The sequence below is a fragment of the Danio rerio genome, chromosome 20 (genome assembly GCF_052040795.2).
Source record: "Danio rerio strain M-AB ecotype USA chromosome 20, GRCz13ab, whole genome shotgun sequence".
Taxonomy (NCBI): Eukaryota; Metazoa; Chordata; class Actinopteri; order Cypriniformes; family Danionidae; genus Danio; species Danio rerio.
In genome coordinates, this window is record NC_141040.1 from 46,604,177 (window position 1) to 46,622,500 (window position 18,324).

The 18,324-nt window shown below is 32.4% G+C and overlaps 1 protein-coding gene and 2 long non-coding RNA genes across 24 annotated transcripts in view; 2 read left to right on the forward strand and 1 right to left on the reverse strand.

Moving 5' to 3' along the window:
* dcbld1 (discoidin, CUB and LCCL domain containing 1) overlaps window positions 1–2,715 on the reverse strand; it is an 88,550-nt gene extending 85,835 nt beyond the window's left edge. For all 11 annotated transcript variants that reach the window (XR_015518013.1, XR_015518012.1, XR_015518010.1 and 8 more), the window contains 1 exon segment: window positions 2,502–2,715. Coding sequence is in view for 2 of the 11 variants with exons in the window: in XM_087297844.1 (XP_087153970.1) it covers window positions 2,502–2,577 (76 nt within the window). In the remaining 9 variants the exon portion in view is untranslated.
* The window catches only part of LOC147839443 (uncharacterized), an 837,962-nt gene that overhangs the window by 50,317 nt on the left and 769,321 nt on the right, over window positions 1–18,324 (forward strand). The window lies entirely within an intron of this gene.
* The window catches only part of LOC137488687 (uncharacterized), a 152,167-nt gene continuing 138,520 nt past the window's right edge, over window positions 4,678–18,324 (forward strand). For 10 of the 12 annotated variants that reach the window (XR_015519068.1, XR_015519067.1, XR_015519072.1 and 7 more), the window contains exons 1-2: window positions 5,035–5,219; window positions 12,752–12,848. This is a non-coding gene — a long non-coding RNA (uncharacterized LOC137488687). Of the gene's footprint in view, window positions 4,940–5,008; window positions 5,220–12,751; window positions 12,849–18,324 lie in introns of those variants that run through there. The other 2 variants (XR_015519074.1, XR_015519075.1) reach the window with 2 other exon arrangements.

Here is an 18,324-nt window from a genome sequence, read left to right on the forward strand (position 1 = left end):
CGGTCCCGCCCTGACTCGTCAGCGCTACGGCCACGGCGTAGGGTAGAAGTATAAATCAGCCTTAACACTGACACATTTGTAGCTCCACCCTCTTTTGAAAAGAGCACAATCTCATTTGAATTTAAAGTGACAGTCATCAAAATATACAATTACGATCAACGCTTAAAAGGGGCAGATTCAAAGAGTTTCAAACATTATTTATGGGGTATTTTAAGCTGACACTTCAAATACATACTCTAGGGACATCAGAGACTTAATTTACATTTTGCAAAAAAGGGTATAAATAGGTCCCCTTTAAGGTCTGTGAATGAGCATTTCAAATGAATTTAAAGCATTCAGGCAAGAAATTAATATGAATTAAAGAAATTATAATGTGTGTAGCTTTAACAAAGTTCACCGTATTTAATAACTCATGCAATGAAGTGTTATTTTAGATTTAATTATTTTAATTTGGTACAGTTAGACTCTCTGGAAATCCATAAAGCACTTTTTGCATTCTTTGTATCTTTATTCTGTTGTACTTTTCTTTCATTGTAATGTGTTATAATTTATCTAGGTGCATTCCAAATAGAGAATTTAAAGCATTTATTGAAATTATTGAAAATTATGTATTTGCAATATTTATTGCAGGAAAACAAAATATCACAATGTCAGTTTTTTTTCAACATTGTGCAGCCCTGATTTAGTCCATTTCTGCATTGATTCCAACAAGGAAGAAGGCAAAAGTGCTTCAAAATCAGGCTTTTCAGCATGTTGAGGAACACCTGGCCGCCGTCTGCCCCAGGGTAGAACACAAATATTCACAACACAGAGATTTTAGCATGTACAGACAATGCGGCCATCTCCTATCATACACCAAATATGGATTCTCACAGAGTGAGAACATTCAGTTTAAAACACCATGCTTAGCATGAATTTTGCCATGAAGTAACAATGCTATGTATACAGTTTTGAAATGAAGTATTATGCATGTTTGACTAAAATGTTAAACCGAAATTTTCACAGAAAAATAACAAGAATTTGGTCATTATTCACTGAGGTAAAGTTGGTTTTATATTCACACATTCTGACTTTCTCCTTAATATAATTTCTGAAAAATATTTTAGCACATTCAAAACTGTGAAATCATATTAGCAGCCAGTGGCTTGTTTTGAGGTCCTACTTACATGCGATTTAAAACCGATTAAGAACAATGGTAATGAAGTTGTCACTGAACAAATATAAAACTGACTTTACCCTAATTTCCATTCACAATGCATTTCACACCATCCAAGCCAGATTGACTGCAATACAGTCCCAATGTGAAGGTGAGGAAAGGTTGCCCTCATGGACATCATGTTGCAGTCAACTTTTTCAATCGAGGTAAATTTGATTTTATATTCCCACATTTAGACTTTCTCCTTAATAATATAGTTTCATAAAAGTATTCTTGGCACATTCAAAACTGGGAAATCATATCAGCAGTCAATGACTATCAAAGTACAACAATGTTTATGGTAAAATAAATATTGCTAATGTTGTTTTGAAGTCATTCATACATGTGATTTCAGACCAAATACTCAAAGTACCATGGTAATGAAGTTGTCACTGAATGAATGTGTGAATATAAAACCAACTTTACCCTAATGCAGTTCAGACCATCCAAGCCACTTTTGACTGAAATACAGCCCCAGTGTGAAGGTGAGGGAAAGTTGCCCTCATGGACAACATGTTGTATTAACTCCTGTTATAATACAGTCAACTTATTTATTGAGGTAAAAGTTGGTTTTAAATTTCCACATTCGAACTTTCTCCTTAATAATATAGTTTCATAAAAGTATTCTTGGCAAATTCAGAACTGGGAAATCGTATTAGCAGCCAATGACTATCAAAGAACAACATTGTTCACAGTCAAATTAATAGTGCTAAAGTTGTTTTGTAATCATGCGTGGGATTTTAAACCAATACGTTTGTCTGCAATACAGTCCCAATGTGAAGGTGATGGAAAGTTGCCCTCATGGACAACATGTTGTGTTAACTGCTGTTACAATACAGTCAACATTTTTATAGTGAACTAAAGTTGACACCAACCATCTTATCGATCAACCAAACCTGGAGTTTAACGATATCAGTGTTAACTCTAACAGGTTTTATGAGTTAATAGGACTTCCAGGTTGAAAAGGCTACTTCGGTTTTCCTCAGGCAAATAAACAACACGAAACATAAACAGAAATCCCAAGTCAACATGCTAAGCCTATATGATAGCACATAAACACACCTTCTGATAAATTTAAATACAATACATCTTACAAGAGAGCTTACAGGATCAATCTGAAGCAACTAACTTTTACACATTATAACTCATCAGAAGCTGCTGTATGATTACTGAAAAAAAAGATTTAAAACCACAAAAGCATGTTAAACACAAACAGCTCAAAGTCCTCCAGCAGAAACCTCTGACGCCTCAACAAACAGACCCTTTTGTTTGCGATCATCTGCCGTGTTTTTTATTGTTCACTTACCCGGTTTCTCGGCGAGCACGAGCGGGTGAATTGAATATAAGAGAATCAGTCCATACAGAACGGTGTGTCCAGACATTTCCACTTAAATCCGCAGTGAATGAGAGTAAAACGCGAAGGCACATTGGAGAAGCGTCACGGGAGCATGTTTACCGGGGGAAACTCGTGTACGTGTGTGTGTGTGTTTGTCCGCGCGGATCCCCGGACCGCCTTGAATGAACTCTTTTCTCTTCCGTGTTTCTCCCACAGGCGGCACCAAGCGGTCACTGAACCAGTCTGACGGCTCTCTCTAGACTAGAGTCAGGCTGTTAATAGGATAATAGTTGTGGAAATGATACTGAGGAGCCATGCAGTGTTATGCCTTGCAAAGTTTTTTATTAAACTATTAGATTTTTTTAATAGTTTGCATCTTCCATTTTATTCACTTGTTTATTTGCGTATTTTATTTATATCATTAGTTTTATATCTTGAAAAAGTTTTTATTAAACTATTAGTTTTTTTTTTGCATTTTCGATTTTATTTACTTGTTTAATTTTCTTTATTTTATTTATATCATTAGTTGTATGTCTTGGAAAAGTTTTATTAAACTATTAGATTTTTTTGCATCTGATCTCCCATTTAATTTACTTAATTTTATTTATCTGTCTTTTAGACGTAAATTATAGGCTAACATTAAAACGTGTATCTTTCATCAATTTTATAATATAATATAAAAAAACAAAGATAAACATAAACACTTTATTCTACAAGATGCGATGATATAATAATGGTAAATATTAATGATGTAATGTACTAGAATATTGCAATTATATAATAATGGTAACTAATATTTTGGTATTTTTAGCATTGGTAGTAATGTTGTATATCATAGAAACAAAATATGTTAAATATATAATATGGTGACACTGTCATGGATAAGCTGACGGTTCATTCCGCTGTGGCGACTCCAGATTAATAAAGGGACTAATATTATTAAAAATGGTTAATAATATTTTGCCATTTTTAGAATAAGTAATAATGTTGCATATCATAGAAAAATAATGTTAAATATATAATATTTAGAATTTTTTTCTTTTTGTAATTTTTTGTATTATTCAGTAGCGATGGTGCAAACTGCAAGAATAGAGGGACAGTAAGTGGGAATTGTAGAATCCACAGATACAGAACCACTGTGGGTAAGTCATCCTTTTCAGTGAAAGGTTTACATCATGGAATGCCATGCCTGTTGAATTAAAGATACAAACAGAACTCCCAGTTTTTTTTTTTTCTGTAAAGCTAAATAAATGGTTGAAATCTTTACAGCAACATGAACATTAAATATTATTCTTTCAGGTTGGTCAGGTTTACAATTCTCTTTAGAATGCAGATTGACTTACATTTTTTGTTTGTGGCTCTGTGTACTGCACGTTTGTTGTTGTTTTTATTTGTTGATTTGTATTTATTTTTTAATGTAAAGCCTAACCAGGGACAAGGGCTGCAAATTAGCTTCATGCAGTATATGCCCTATGTATGCGGCATCGGTTGTCTTTGTCTGACAATATCAAGTGTATTGTCCCTGTTAAATAAACAAACAAATAAAATAAAACATTATATTACTGTAAAATATATAATATTTATTTATTTTTTTTGTTTTTCTGTATTAGTAGTAATGTTATTTATTAACTCAATAATTTTCCTTCGTTTAGTCCCTTATTCATCAAAGGTCAGTAAATAATATGTTAAATATATAATATATTAATATATTAAACAGTATGTTTTACATTATAATGTAATCCTGCAATAAATCAATAAATAATTTATTAAATTCATTAAAAAACATAGATTTCTTACATTTTGCAAGCTGTGATGGTTATTATGGTAATTGTATTAGTTTTAATGGAAACTGTAATGACCCCTATGGGTCTCCACTGGTAATTTGTTGTCACATATTGTCTCAAAACACACAAACCATTAAAACCTTACGTTATGGTTATTGTTGTAATGGAAACCATCTCATCTATCAATGTAATGATTTTTTTCCATTTTGGCAGGTAACGTTATATATCTATAAGCAATTGTAGCATACAAATAATAAAGTTTAAATTATAAAAATAATTAATAAATAATAAATATTATTTAGAGTTATTGATCAATATTCTTTTGAGTTTTTCCTTTTTTAACTGTCAAATGCTTTTTAAATATAGACTGAGCATGAATAAAACTATCAACTATGTTATAAAGAATGATACACAAAGATAATTATTACAATTATTGTGTGAAAAACTATTATCCAATTTCTTTATTTTATTTCTTTATTTATTTGTTCATTTTATTATTATTTATTTATTTTTCTTTTTACAAATGATCAATTAACGTTACATTTTTTTCAACGGAGATAACCCACAAACGTCTGTACTTCTTGAGAGATTTGTTAGTTGTGGAAAAAACAGAGAAAAAGTAAGGTAAATATAATTTTTATATATAGCACCGCCTCCAAATCGTGCTTTTATCTGCTCAAACTTTGTCAAATTACTGTGAGAATATATTAGCCTGAATTGTTTATATTTAACTTACCATGCGGTTGCTTACGCTACATACAAGTATAGCTAAGCTTGCTAAATTAGCCTTAGCAGAAAACAAACTTGTTTTACAAATTATTAGCAGAACACTAATTTAAGTTCTGGTGGATTTATTTAAATGCAATATACTACTTAAAATGAACAATGACAAGGTTCTTCATTGGTGAGTGTGTGTATAAAACTACTATTGTTAGCAGATAAACATACCGCGAGCATGAAAAGTGCTCGATTGAGAACGTTTCTTAAAAGCCAATGACAAAAACGTGTAGCCTAATAATGTCAGACAGTGACCGGTGGATTTCCAGTAACATATGGCCATTGATAGACTTTACACACATCATAGCATATCACATCTGTGCCAACTCATAAACTTTTACAACTTGCCTGGTAACGTTATTATGAAAATGCAGAGATCAGAACGATGATTATGCTGTAAAGTCGTTGGTTAATAGTAAACGGTTCATCTTTAGATAAATTTGATATAAGCTGAATCTGATATTAGCAAACACAACAAAACTTGACTGTAAAAAAACAAAAGCTATTGCGCTCTCTGCTGGAGAAAAAGTCAGTTTACACAATCTACAGAAAAAAAAACAGTTGTTTCATTATTTCTTTCTTATATATTACTTTATATATATATTTTTTTTCTTGATTTTCATTGACATTTTGTTTGATCTGAAAGAATACATTAATGTTTAAGCATGTATTCCACAGATTTTCTACAGTTTCAGGGCATTAGCAGTTTATTCACAGTACCAGCTGATACATTTTTTATTATTTTATATGTGTGTGATTCAATCAATTAATAAAATAGTTATTAAATCTGTTAAAATGTGAAAATAGTATAATTTAATGTATTATAATATAAACGGCACCATGACGTGGTTAGCACTGTTACCTTACAGCAAGAAGGTTGCTGGTTAGAGCCATGGCTGAGACAGTTGGCATATCCGTTGCGTAAAACATATGCAGGAATAGTTGGTGGTTCATTCTGCTGTGGCAACCCCTCATCAATAAGGGACTAAGCTGAATGAATGATTAAATAATATAATATAATATAATGAAATATGATATAATATAATATGAGATATTAATAATTATAGGTATGTTATAGATTATAATGAGATTAAAATTGGGGGAAAACATTCAAAATATACCAAACAAATGAGTCAACATCTATTCAGGGTACTACAATATTTTCTCTCTAAATTGAATTATTTATTTAATTATATTAGTACAGATTAAACAATCTTGCCCCTTAGTGATATATATATATATATATATATATATATATATATATATATATATATATATATATATATATATATATATATATATATATATATATATATATAACATCATCTGTTGTCCAGTGTTTTTTAATATATTTTTATATCATTGATACCATCTTTGCTTGTAGTGGTAGTTTGGATTTGTTATTTTGACATTTTCCATGTTCACAGTAAGCATACAGTATGTAATGTTTGTCTGTAATGTTTCACTGTTTTAAATATGACTCAAATCACGTTTTTAGAGAATAATGAGTTTATTGTTTTTGTTTTTGACTGAATTAACCTGGCAAAAAAACCTTAAATGTTGTTATATATTGCATATATTGCAATCTAATACAATGTAGTATTTTACAAAAAGTATATATCTTAAGCCTATAATCTTTAGAAAAAAGCTATGATATAAATATATACATTCTTACTTAAAAGTCACATACTTTAACATTACTTTTCTAAAATGTAAATAAGTAACAAATGCAGGTTTTTTTGAGCAGCTTAAGATTGTAATATGTTACTTTTAAAAGTAACTTAACCAGCACTGGCTAAACAATGGATTTCCCTAACATTTAGAAGTGAATTCAGGTCAATCGTGACACGGTAGGAAAAAGTTGACCTGAAGTCACCCTATTTATCACTGCTATAAAATCATACAGTGCTCAGCGTAATTCAGTGCACCCCATTTTGAAAATAAATGTTTAATAATTTCTCAGTGAACATAATTTAATTTCGTAATTTATTTTGGTGTATTTAAACAAAATAGATTTATTAAACAGATATATTTACTAAAATAATATTTTTTGTCAACAAACATCTTTAAAAATAGAAAGATAAAACAATTAAATTCAAGCAAAATATTGCAAATATATTTAATATATTATTTATTTAGTGTTTTCTCTAACAAATAAATCTGGGTGTACTTATTTTTGGACCCTTAAGGTTCTAAAAAAACCTGTAAGTTGTTTTGTCCAGATTTGGCTACAGTACTGACTAAACTAATGCATATGCACAAATAAAATTTTAGCATCCAATAGAAAATATTAATTTCAAAGATACATTTGTGAGGGGTGTATATATGCTGAGCACTGAGTATTTTACACACGGCGAAAAAATGTAATTGACCCGCTAGATGGTGCTGTTGGTTATGTTTATTTTTGTCTTCTGAAATCCTTTATGAATCACAGCAGTTAAAAGTGTTTTATATAAATCCTACGTAATAATAATAACAATGATAATAATGATAATAGTAACAACAACAACAACAACAATAATAATAATAATAATAATAATAATAATAAATAATAAACAACATGAATAATAATATAAGTTGAACATTACTCAATTAAATTTGTTTGTTTAGTTTAAGCCTATAAAATTGTTCGCAACCACTTTGCTTAAAAAAATCAGTAAATCCAATAAATAAAAGTTTTTCAGTGTAAATAATAATAATAATAATAATAATATTAAATAAAATATTCTTTAAATATTTTTAGATGAAGAAATGTTTAAATAATAAAATAAATAATAATAATCCAGTTGAAACAAAAGTAGACACAATCAAGGAAGAAATTGAAAATAAATAAAAAACAAGTATTAAGAGATTTCTCAAAACATGCAAGAGATGAATTATTTCTAATGGGAGCAGGAAACTAATTTCATAATTTAGAAGCAATATACAAATATCAATATACAAATAATGTCAGGGTTCAACGCTAAGAAATTTTTTATACTGGCCCGACTGGACCAGTGGTTCAGACTTTTACTGGCCCTGCCAAAATTTTCACTGGCCCCACCAAAAAAAAGAAGTTAATTGCTATTTATTAGCCACATATATTAAATAATGTGTCACAAAATAATGTCTGTGAATGTAGAATTTAAATATTTGAAAAATGTTCAAATATTCAGCAATAAAATATAGCAGGATGGAAAATGTGCAGGTATTTTATTGCAAAACAAAAGGTGGCTGACTTAAAAGTGATGGTAAACTATGCAAAACATCATTTTTATTGTGTTGTACCCCTTTAAATGTTTCCACAATGTTAGAAATAGACGTTTTTTTTTACCCTCATATTTTGATGTTGCGGTCATGTTGCCGTCTATTAAAATTAAGTGACAAGGCAGCACTGCCCCGATCGGGCCAGGAATGGTTCTGCCTACTGTCCCGAGCATCGGGCCATCGGGCAGTCCTTTTTGTTGAGCCCTGTATTTATATTTCATATACACATAAGCAGCTGTACCTGAGTAGTCTGTCTGAAATGCGTACTGTGTGTAACAAAATTATGTGGGATAGAAATTGGAGTATTATTGGCTCAGATCATTTTGGCAGGTTTACGGACACACAGGCACAAGTGAAAGTCAAAACTGATTTATCTCAGTCAGATGGACTGAATGAAGAGCTGTAATGTAATACAGAAAACATCATAACATCTCATTGACACTCGGGTTTCCACACCTGTCTGAACAGAGCAGATACTGTACATGTTACTGTCAATGGCTGAAAATGCCTCTTTCTTTCTTTCTTTCTTTCTTTCTTTCTTTCTTTCTTTCTTTCTTTCTTTCTTTCTTTCTCTCTTTCTTTCTTTCTTTCTTTCTCAATTCAATTAAGTTCAAGTTTACTTGTATAGTGTTTTTCACAATAGTTATCGTTCCAAAGCAGCTTCACAATTCAATTCATCTTTATTTCTATAGCACTTAGCAAAAGCAGCGCTTAGCAAAGCAGCTTAGCAAAAGGTCCACATCATTACATTACAAAGGCAGAAAGGCTTAGGAATTGTGTAATACAATATAAGTTATACAATATATAGAATCCTTCCAAAAGAAATAGCCTAATATTTACATTTAATAATAATAAGTTGTTGTGCTTGAAGTGAGCGTCCTTGTCCTTTTTCCAATAGATATGATAGAAAAGGTAAATCCTCAATATATTCAATTACACATTTTCTTTCGGCTTAGTCCCTTTATTCATTAAGAAAAGCCATGAACCGCCAACTTATCCAGCTTATGGTTTTTGCAGCCATTTCTGCCGCAACCCAGTACTGGAAAACACACATACACTACGGCCAATTTAGCTTGTTTAATTCACTTATAGTGCATTTCTTTGGACTGTGGGGGAAACTAGAGCACCCTGAAGAAACCAACATGAACACGGGGAGAACATGCAAACTCCATACAGAAATGCCTACTGTTTCAGCCGGCGATAGAACCATATAAAAAAAATAAATAAAATAAAATAAAATAAAAAACCCCAGAAAATTATTAAAAACAGATTTAATATGTATTAAAACAGGTTTAAAAGGGAATTTTAAAAAGACCACTTGTGACCAGTTGGATGTGTCACATTTTGTGCTTCAAGTTATTTAAATTCATTTAGATTAAAAGTACAGTAATATTGAATTGTTTATTTACAGAATGTTACCGGGCATCAACAATTTCTTCAGCTTCAGTGTACACAATCGGATGAATAAACGAATAAATTGATATTTTATATTTTAAATAATTTTATGTTATTATTTATTCTTTAATTTTTTTTCTTTTCGGTTTAGACCCTTTATTTATCTGGGGTAGCCACAGCAGAATGAACCGCCAACTTATCCAGCATATGTTTCATGCAGCAGATGCCATTCCAGCTGCAACCCATTACTAGGAAACATCCATACAGACACACTCACACAAATACACTACGGACAATTTAGCCTACCCAATTCACGTGTACCGCATGTCTTTGGACTGTGGGGGAAACCGGAGCACCAGGAGGAAACCCACGCGAACGCAGGAAGAACATGCAAACTCCACACAGAAATTACATCTGACCCAGCCGAGGCTCGAATCAGCAACCTTGCTGTGGGGGGAACGCTTCCCACTGCTCCACCGTGCAGCCTTAATATTAATAGTACAAATTTAATAATTTTGCCCTCCTTATTCATTCATTTTCCTTCAGCTTATTCCCTTTATTCATAAAGGGAACCAACTTAAGTAGCATATGTTTTACACAGCGAATGCCCTTCCAGCTGGTACTTCAGCAGCACTGCGATACTATGACACCAAAATACTGAGGGTTTACCTGTAGTTTTTAAACGGTAGTATCACTATTAACAGTTATAAAATAGTGGAAAAGTCACTAAAATGCTCACACACTTGTGTATAATCAATAGACTACTTTATTTAATTTTAACAGTCTGCATTAAGGTTGCAAAACTGTGTCGAATTTGTGCCTTGATTTCTGATGCTTCAAACTTAGGTGTGAATCAGATCATTTCTGTTCCTGTGAATATGATTTAGCTACAACGACCGCGACAATCTGTCAGTGTGACTCACTAAAGGGAAATTTGGAATTACGTTGGTTTCTTTCTTGTAGAAATACAAGAGATGGGAAAAAACTGAAAATAGCAGCAGGAAACACTACAGTGTAAAACCCAACAGTCAACTTTATCAAATAAAATGAGTGTAGTATTTATTTTATTTTTTTTGTATTTTGTTTGTATGTTTATTTATTTCTTTATTATTATTATTATTATTATTTTTAAATGTATTTAAATTTTTTTTTCTCTTTGCCTTTTGCTGCTATACTTGTCTACTGATACATTTGTCTTTGCCCTTTTTTGTTTACGTTTGTATTAATTAAAATCAATAAACAAAGAATTAAAAAAATAAAATAAAATGAGTGTAGTTAACTCAAAAATGACTGAAAGGTAATTCTACTCATTTTAAAAGAGTTTTGAACTCAGTGTTGAAGGTCATGAGTTAGTTAAATACCTCATTACAGTACTTCAGCTTAAATGGAGTAAGTTCACAGTACTCATAAGGATTAGTTTTTGAACTTAAATGATTTGTTACAATCGGTTTTCTCAAACGGTTTGAATTACCTTAATTTTTTGGGATTTGCAGTGTAAGAAAACAAAAAATGTTTTCTTCATATTTAGTTGAACAAATCTTCTCTTGTAATAAATTTTGTATCATTTGTCTTAATTTTAATTTTAATGTATTTTTTGTTGGTCATTTATCTACAAAATACACAAAAAACAAACAACAATTGAGGTAAAGGGATGTGTGTAAAAAGCCGCTATTTTTCCACGGCCCAAACACAAGCTGTTAAATATAAATAGTCATAATTTAATGATAATTATTGTAGTATTTCTGACAATTTGCTATATTTCGTAGTTGTGAGTTATGAATTAATACAGAATCATGATACTACTTGGTATCTTGATACTTCAGTTGGTGTAGTACTGGGGCTTAAATTTATGGGATCTTGACAACCCTAACACACTCATTCACACACATACAAAACAACCAATTTAGTTTATTCAATTCACCTATACCGCACGTGTTTGGACTGTGGGAGAAACCGAAGTACCTGGAGGAAACTCAACACGGGGAGAACATGCAAACTCCACACAGAAATGCCAACTGACCTAGCCGGGATTTAAACCAGCGACCTTGCTGTGAGGCGACAGTGCTAACCACTGAACTACTTTGTCAGTAATATAATATGATGTAATATAATATAATATAATATAATATAATATAATATAAAATAAAATAAAATAATAATATAATAATATAATATAATAATATATAATATAATATAATATAATATAATATAATATAATATAATATAATATAATATAATATAATATAATATAATATGGGGGGTCACAGTGGCACACTGGGTGGCACAATCGCCTCACAGCAAGAAAGTTGTTGGTTCGAGCCTTGGCTGGGTCAGCTTGCATTTCTGTGTGGAGTTTGCATGTTCTCCCTGTGTTGGAGTGGGGTTCCTCCCGGTGCTGCGGTTTCCCCCACAAGTCCAAAGACGTGGTACAGGTGAATTGAGTAAGCTAAATTGTCCGTAGTGTATGAGTGTGAATGAGAGTGTATGGGTTGCAGCTGGGAGGGCAAGTGTGCGTAAAACATATGCTGGATAAGTTGGCAGTTCATTCCACAGTGGCTACCCCAGATTACTTAAGGGACTAAGCCGACAAGAAAATGAATGCAATTGTTCTAGTGTTTTTTGTGGACAAATCGACAATTGTTGTGATGTGAAATCTTATTTCATCAAATGATGATATCTCTTCTGACCTTCAAATGCAGCATTTTTTATTCATTTTCAGATTTTGGTACATTAAAACCAAACAAAAATATTTAATTGTCAAGTAACAAAAAAAAAAGGTTTAGGGGATTTATTTCACTTCAGTAAATACTTATATTTTATTTCAAATAACAAAACAAATGCTTTAGATGCATGCTTTCCATTTAGTTACCCACAATAACCCTGTTTCTTTCTTTTTATTTTCTTGCTGTAACACACTTCAGACTAACACACTGCTAACGTCCACCCTGTTTAAATCACGTCACTCTTTCAAAGTCAACAATCAATGTCTAATTTGTCAAATTTCTTGTGTTTCTGCAGAAAGTCGGGACGCCTGCTCTTGCAGATGATGACATCACAAACAAACACTCTTGATGCAGATTTATTTATCAATGATCATAACAAAAACCCACCTGAGGTTAGTATTTCATCTCATTGCTAATGCTATGTATGATCACGTACTACTTTAAAGATGACATTTTAACTTCACTTTGCGTGGGCTTTCTACTTATTTGCACCACATTCCTCACATACTGTACATTTGAGCACAACCTTCGGATGAATACTACGAACGTGGACTTTTACTGTATGGATTTGAACTTGCAGGCTAAAATAATGGCGAACACAGAGAAAGCGGGAAGGTAAAAAGTGAAGGTGTGTTTATTTGCACTGGAGTATTTGAGATGCATTTTTCCTTTAATTAATAAGAGGATTGCTGAAATAGCTGAGAGTTTTCATCTCTAGATAACAAAGAGAGAATGGTGTGAGACCTTGGTAGCCCCTTTTTACATGAAGGATAGGCTATTGACTATCGTTTTAAACCGATGTCGGGCTTTTCTGCCTTTGAGAACATGCTGGCGTACTGTGATTCAGTTTATAGGAGCGTGGAGTGATGTTAAGTGTTTGACGACGGGCCAAAAACACTCCTCCTTTTTTTGTAAAAGAGCAATTTAGAAGAATGAGGCAGAAAGGCAAGGTTACATTGCCGTATTCAACGGAGACGCTTTTCAGCGCATTCGCTTTTTTGTTTATGGAGTATCATTCAAGTTGTTTTGAGATGGGGATTTATTTTATGTGATTTATTTTTTTAAGTGTCCCAAATTTTGGGACAAAATGGGTCGTGGTTTAGGTTGATCAACTGGACTGACCTTGTATTTGACTTTTAGGCTGAATTAAAATCCTTGATACCTTTTTGGTCATCATGGTTTGCGCAGATGCAATTCTTTAAGCTTGCAGAGACTATTTTTATAGTCCATGCAATCACCTAAAGTCATTTTATTTATTATAATAAATATTGCAATCATGTACCAAGGCCTTTTTCCTTACAAGGCTTGAAAATGAGCTTTTTGAGTATTGTTGTGTAGTATTTTGTGTAGCTATTTACCTGATGGGGGTGTTCATTAGACTATCTTTACCTTTAAAATCATGTCATGATTGTGAATGAGACTTTATCAATATAGGCTCATTGTGAAAATGTACCCCTGTATACATTTCAGGAGAGCGTGAATTATGTAGCAAAAGCTACATTTCCTCTTTAAAACGAATGCTACGGGGTGGCATGATGCCACAGATGGCTTCTGTTTCATTTTTCCACTACCAGCTGACCGCTTACCTCCATGTGAACGGCTTTATCAATGTGACCAGTTTGCCCAGTAGCTTGCCTTGTACGTCTGCAGACTTGAGATGCAGAGATTGACCGCGAGTTGACCGCGATGACGGTTTTTGAGTCTGGTGAAGAACGGTTCCAGAAAGACTTCTCCCTTCTGTCTCTGACGGCCGCATCGGTACACATACATACACGCACACACCACTTACTTTCATTTATTCCTCCTCCGTCAGCTCTGTAATGACGAGTGCACACGTCAGTTCACCAGCATTCAGTCATTCTTCACAGTTTCATTTCTCCCCTCCAGTCTCACACGAAGCATACACTTACACACACACACACACACCCATTGTCTGCGTGGTTTGTTTGTTTGTCTAGGGGGTTCAGACTTCAGCGCGAGACCGGCAAAGCTTAGCGAAGGGATGGCGCGAGCTTATTACATCAGAAGCCGCGCCATGGTGGTTTGCCCGCTGAACCACTTGTACCATTAGTGTTGTCTGTGGGTACAACCAGCATTGTTGTTTGTCCTGTTTTACAGGAAAGGATGTGTTAATGGTTGTATGTGTTTAATGTTATATGTTTTATGTGTCTGTTAAAGCAGACGTAAACAGTTAATGTTTAAAGCAATGCCATTTAAGGGGAATTTAAAGAAAGTATATTTGATATACTTACTGGAGTATGGCGTGCGCCAATCGATGGGCGGAGTCTGGCGTATAAAGAGGGACGCCAGACTCCAGCTCAGGGCCAGTTTACCTGGCGAGTGAGCGTGCTGTGGCAGAGCCATGAGCAATTCTTTTGAGTAAGTGGATACTCGTATACAGTGGTTACGTTTGACTTTTTTCTTTGATTTGGTCTTGTGTTATATATATTCGTCTTTATATTTGATTTGTTGATTTGATACTTTGTATTTGTGTGTGTGTGTGTGTGTATACACACACACACACACACACACAAATACTAAGTATCAAATCAATGTCATTTGATACTTTGTATTTTTGTGTATATATATATATATATACACACACACACACAAAAATACAAAGTATCAAATCAACAAATCAAATATAAAGACGAATATATATAACACAAAACCAAATAAATATATATATATATATATATATATATATATATATATATATATATATATATATATATATATATATATATATATATATATATATATATATATTTGTGTACTTTTTTTGTACTTTTATGGACACTGTATATATATTTCTTGCACTGGACTTTATCCTCCACATTTTTGTAAATAAATACCACTTTTTTTTTACACTTCCGGGTCAGTCCATTGTGTTTTGGATTTTTGCAATTGTTTTTTTGGGGGGGTTTATTGTGGTGATCAGGCCTCCCACAGCTCCTAGTGGGCCCACTCTGGGTTCACAACATTGCATAGGTAAAACAAAAGGCAAAAAATAAAATAAGCAAGTAAATAACAGGGTGAAAACATGGTACAAATCAAGCAAGGGCTTTCCTTTTTTTGGATTGGTTTTGAAAACACTGTCGGTTGGGTGTAGGGAAGGAGGTGTTTGGGTCAATTGGAGCTTTTGAAAACACTGTGTAGGTGTAGGAAAGGGGGTGGGTGGGAATATCAGTCGGTCAGTCAGTCAGTCAGTCGGCAGCTGCCTCTGGTGGGTTTATGCTAGAACAGCAGGTGCGAATGGCACATTCATGACATATTTATAATGGCTTCATGACAGTCATGTTTATGACAGATTTCTGACAAGTTGTGTTGACTTGGTAATGTCAAATTGTCATGACAAAGACAGTAACAGGTTGTGATGTATTTGCTTATGTCAAGTTATAACAAACAATGAGTGACTGACACTAAATAACATTGTCATAAGCATGCAGAAAATCTCATTCATGTGTCATGTCATGATTATAAAGGTTAATGACAATCTTATAAACACCCCTTCAAGTAAAGTGTTACCATATTTTGTATACAGACTCGGAAAAGACAAAATGTGATGGAGTATACAGTAGGCTGATCAATGAAAGTGACTGCCAGGATTCAGACTGATGAAATGAAAATCCTGGCATATGAAATCCTACATATTTGAGCGTTGGGTTTACAGTAGTTAGGTTTGCATAGTTATACACGTTGTCATGATTATGTTTTGCACATGCTTTCTGTAAGGTGATTACAATTTATGTTATGTACATTTTGATTACTACAATGTGAGTATTAATATATATTAAGTACAGTTGAAGTCAGAATTATTAGACTGTTTACGGAGAGATTTTTTTCACCACATTTCTAATCATAATAGTTTAAATAACTAATTTCTTTTAACTGATTTATTTTATCTTTGCCATGATGACTACATAATATTTGACAGGATTTTTTTAAGATACTAGTATTTAGCTTAAAGTGACATTTAAAGGCTTAACTAGAATAACTAGGTTAGGGTAATTAGGCAAGTCATTGTATAATGATGGTTTGTTCTGTAGACAATCGAAAAATAATTGCTTACGATAATAATATTGACTTTAAAATGGTTATTAAAAAATTAAAAACTGCTTTTATTCTATCCAAAATAAAGCAATTAAGACTTTCTCCAGAAGAAAAAATATTATAGGGAATACTGTGAAAAATTCCTTGCTCTGTTAAACATCATTTGGGAAATATTTGATAAAGAAAAAAAAATCACAGGCGGGATAATAATTTTGATTTCAACTGTATATATAAACTAAGGCTGTATGCCAGGCAATGCTTCAGAAAGAGCTTTTTTTAACAGTATTATGTTTTTCTGTACAGATTCTGTAAATAGAGTTAGTTGTCTTTTAGAAATTATGTTCATTGATTAAAAATAAGGCAGAATCCTAAGCTTTACAGATCAGTTGTTTCACATATAAAATATTTTTCAGAAATACTACATGTGTGTTAAGATAAAATGAGCTGTGATTTAGGTTGACCGATTGAATGGTTTTGTGTTTTAAATTAAATCATTTACACCTGCAATTTATATTTGCACTTATAACTGTAATTTTAGGCTTGCATTGTGCCATATATCTAAACTGTTATGATTTTATGCAATGCCTGTTTTTGTTGCTTATAATAGATGTTTTAAAAATATGAATTGCGGCCATGCAAATATTCTTTCACTGTATTTTCTTTGTAATTCTTTCAATATTATTTGAGTTCATTCATTAAACGAAAAAAAATTAATTACCCAAAGAATGATCCTAAAACATCTAGCTTTCCACTTCAATCCTTTCTAATATGAAGTGTTCTCTGTATTATGTTATTTTTTTACGACAAAACAAACCGTGGTCTAGGTTAATCATTTGATGTGTCCTTGTATTTGACTTTTGCCATTGATGTTCATACAAATTTTCATGAATGCTAACAAGATTTGATTTTATCCAACATCCTGCCCCTTTTTTCTTGCTTCATGATGAAAATGAAACAAATATATCAAAATGTTTGCAGGAAAGCTTCAGTAACTTTTAAGCAACAAACAGTCATTTTTAAGTTTTCTTATGATTGTGTGATAGTGATGGTTTTCTATAAATAATGTATAAAATAATTATCGAAGGATTCCTGGAGGGCTTTACCTCTGCACAGTTTTACTCCAATCCTAATCAAACACAGCTGATTTAAATAATTAAGGCGTTCAAGAATACTAGAGACTATTAAGGTGGTGGTTGGAGCTCCAACCCTCCAGGAATTGAGTTTGAGACCATTGATCTAAGACATTTAAATACTCAATTTCTTTGCAGCCAGGACTTTGTAATGAGTGCAGAATGTGGTTTTGCATTGTTTTGTTGAAATATGCATGGAAATCTGTCAGCATTAATGGTGCCATCAGGTCTGAATGACAGGAAACAATGTATATTTAAAACTAAAATTAACCAGACAAAACATAAAATATTTTGTGTTCATATAGTCAGCAATGAAATACAAGTCAATCTAAATTTAGAAATGATTACTTTCTTTTTTTTTATTTGCGTTTTCTACCCTGTCTCAACTTTTTTTGATTTGGGGTTGTAGTTTGAAACCACATATTCTACAACAAATAATTAAACAGAGAATAATTCTGTGAAATAACAAAAAAAGTACTGGTACAGGTTTTTTTACCTTTCAGATATTCTATCACTTCAAACTGATGCTCCGATCTTTTGAACGGATCACATGTGTTTGTTTACATGTTTACAAGCAGAGGATATATAACAACTGAAATCTGAAAGTTCTGTATTTTCAACAATATTGCTCATTAAGTTCATTAAAACCTGGCTGGAAATATTAGGGAAATAAAAGTATTAAGGA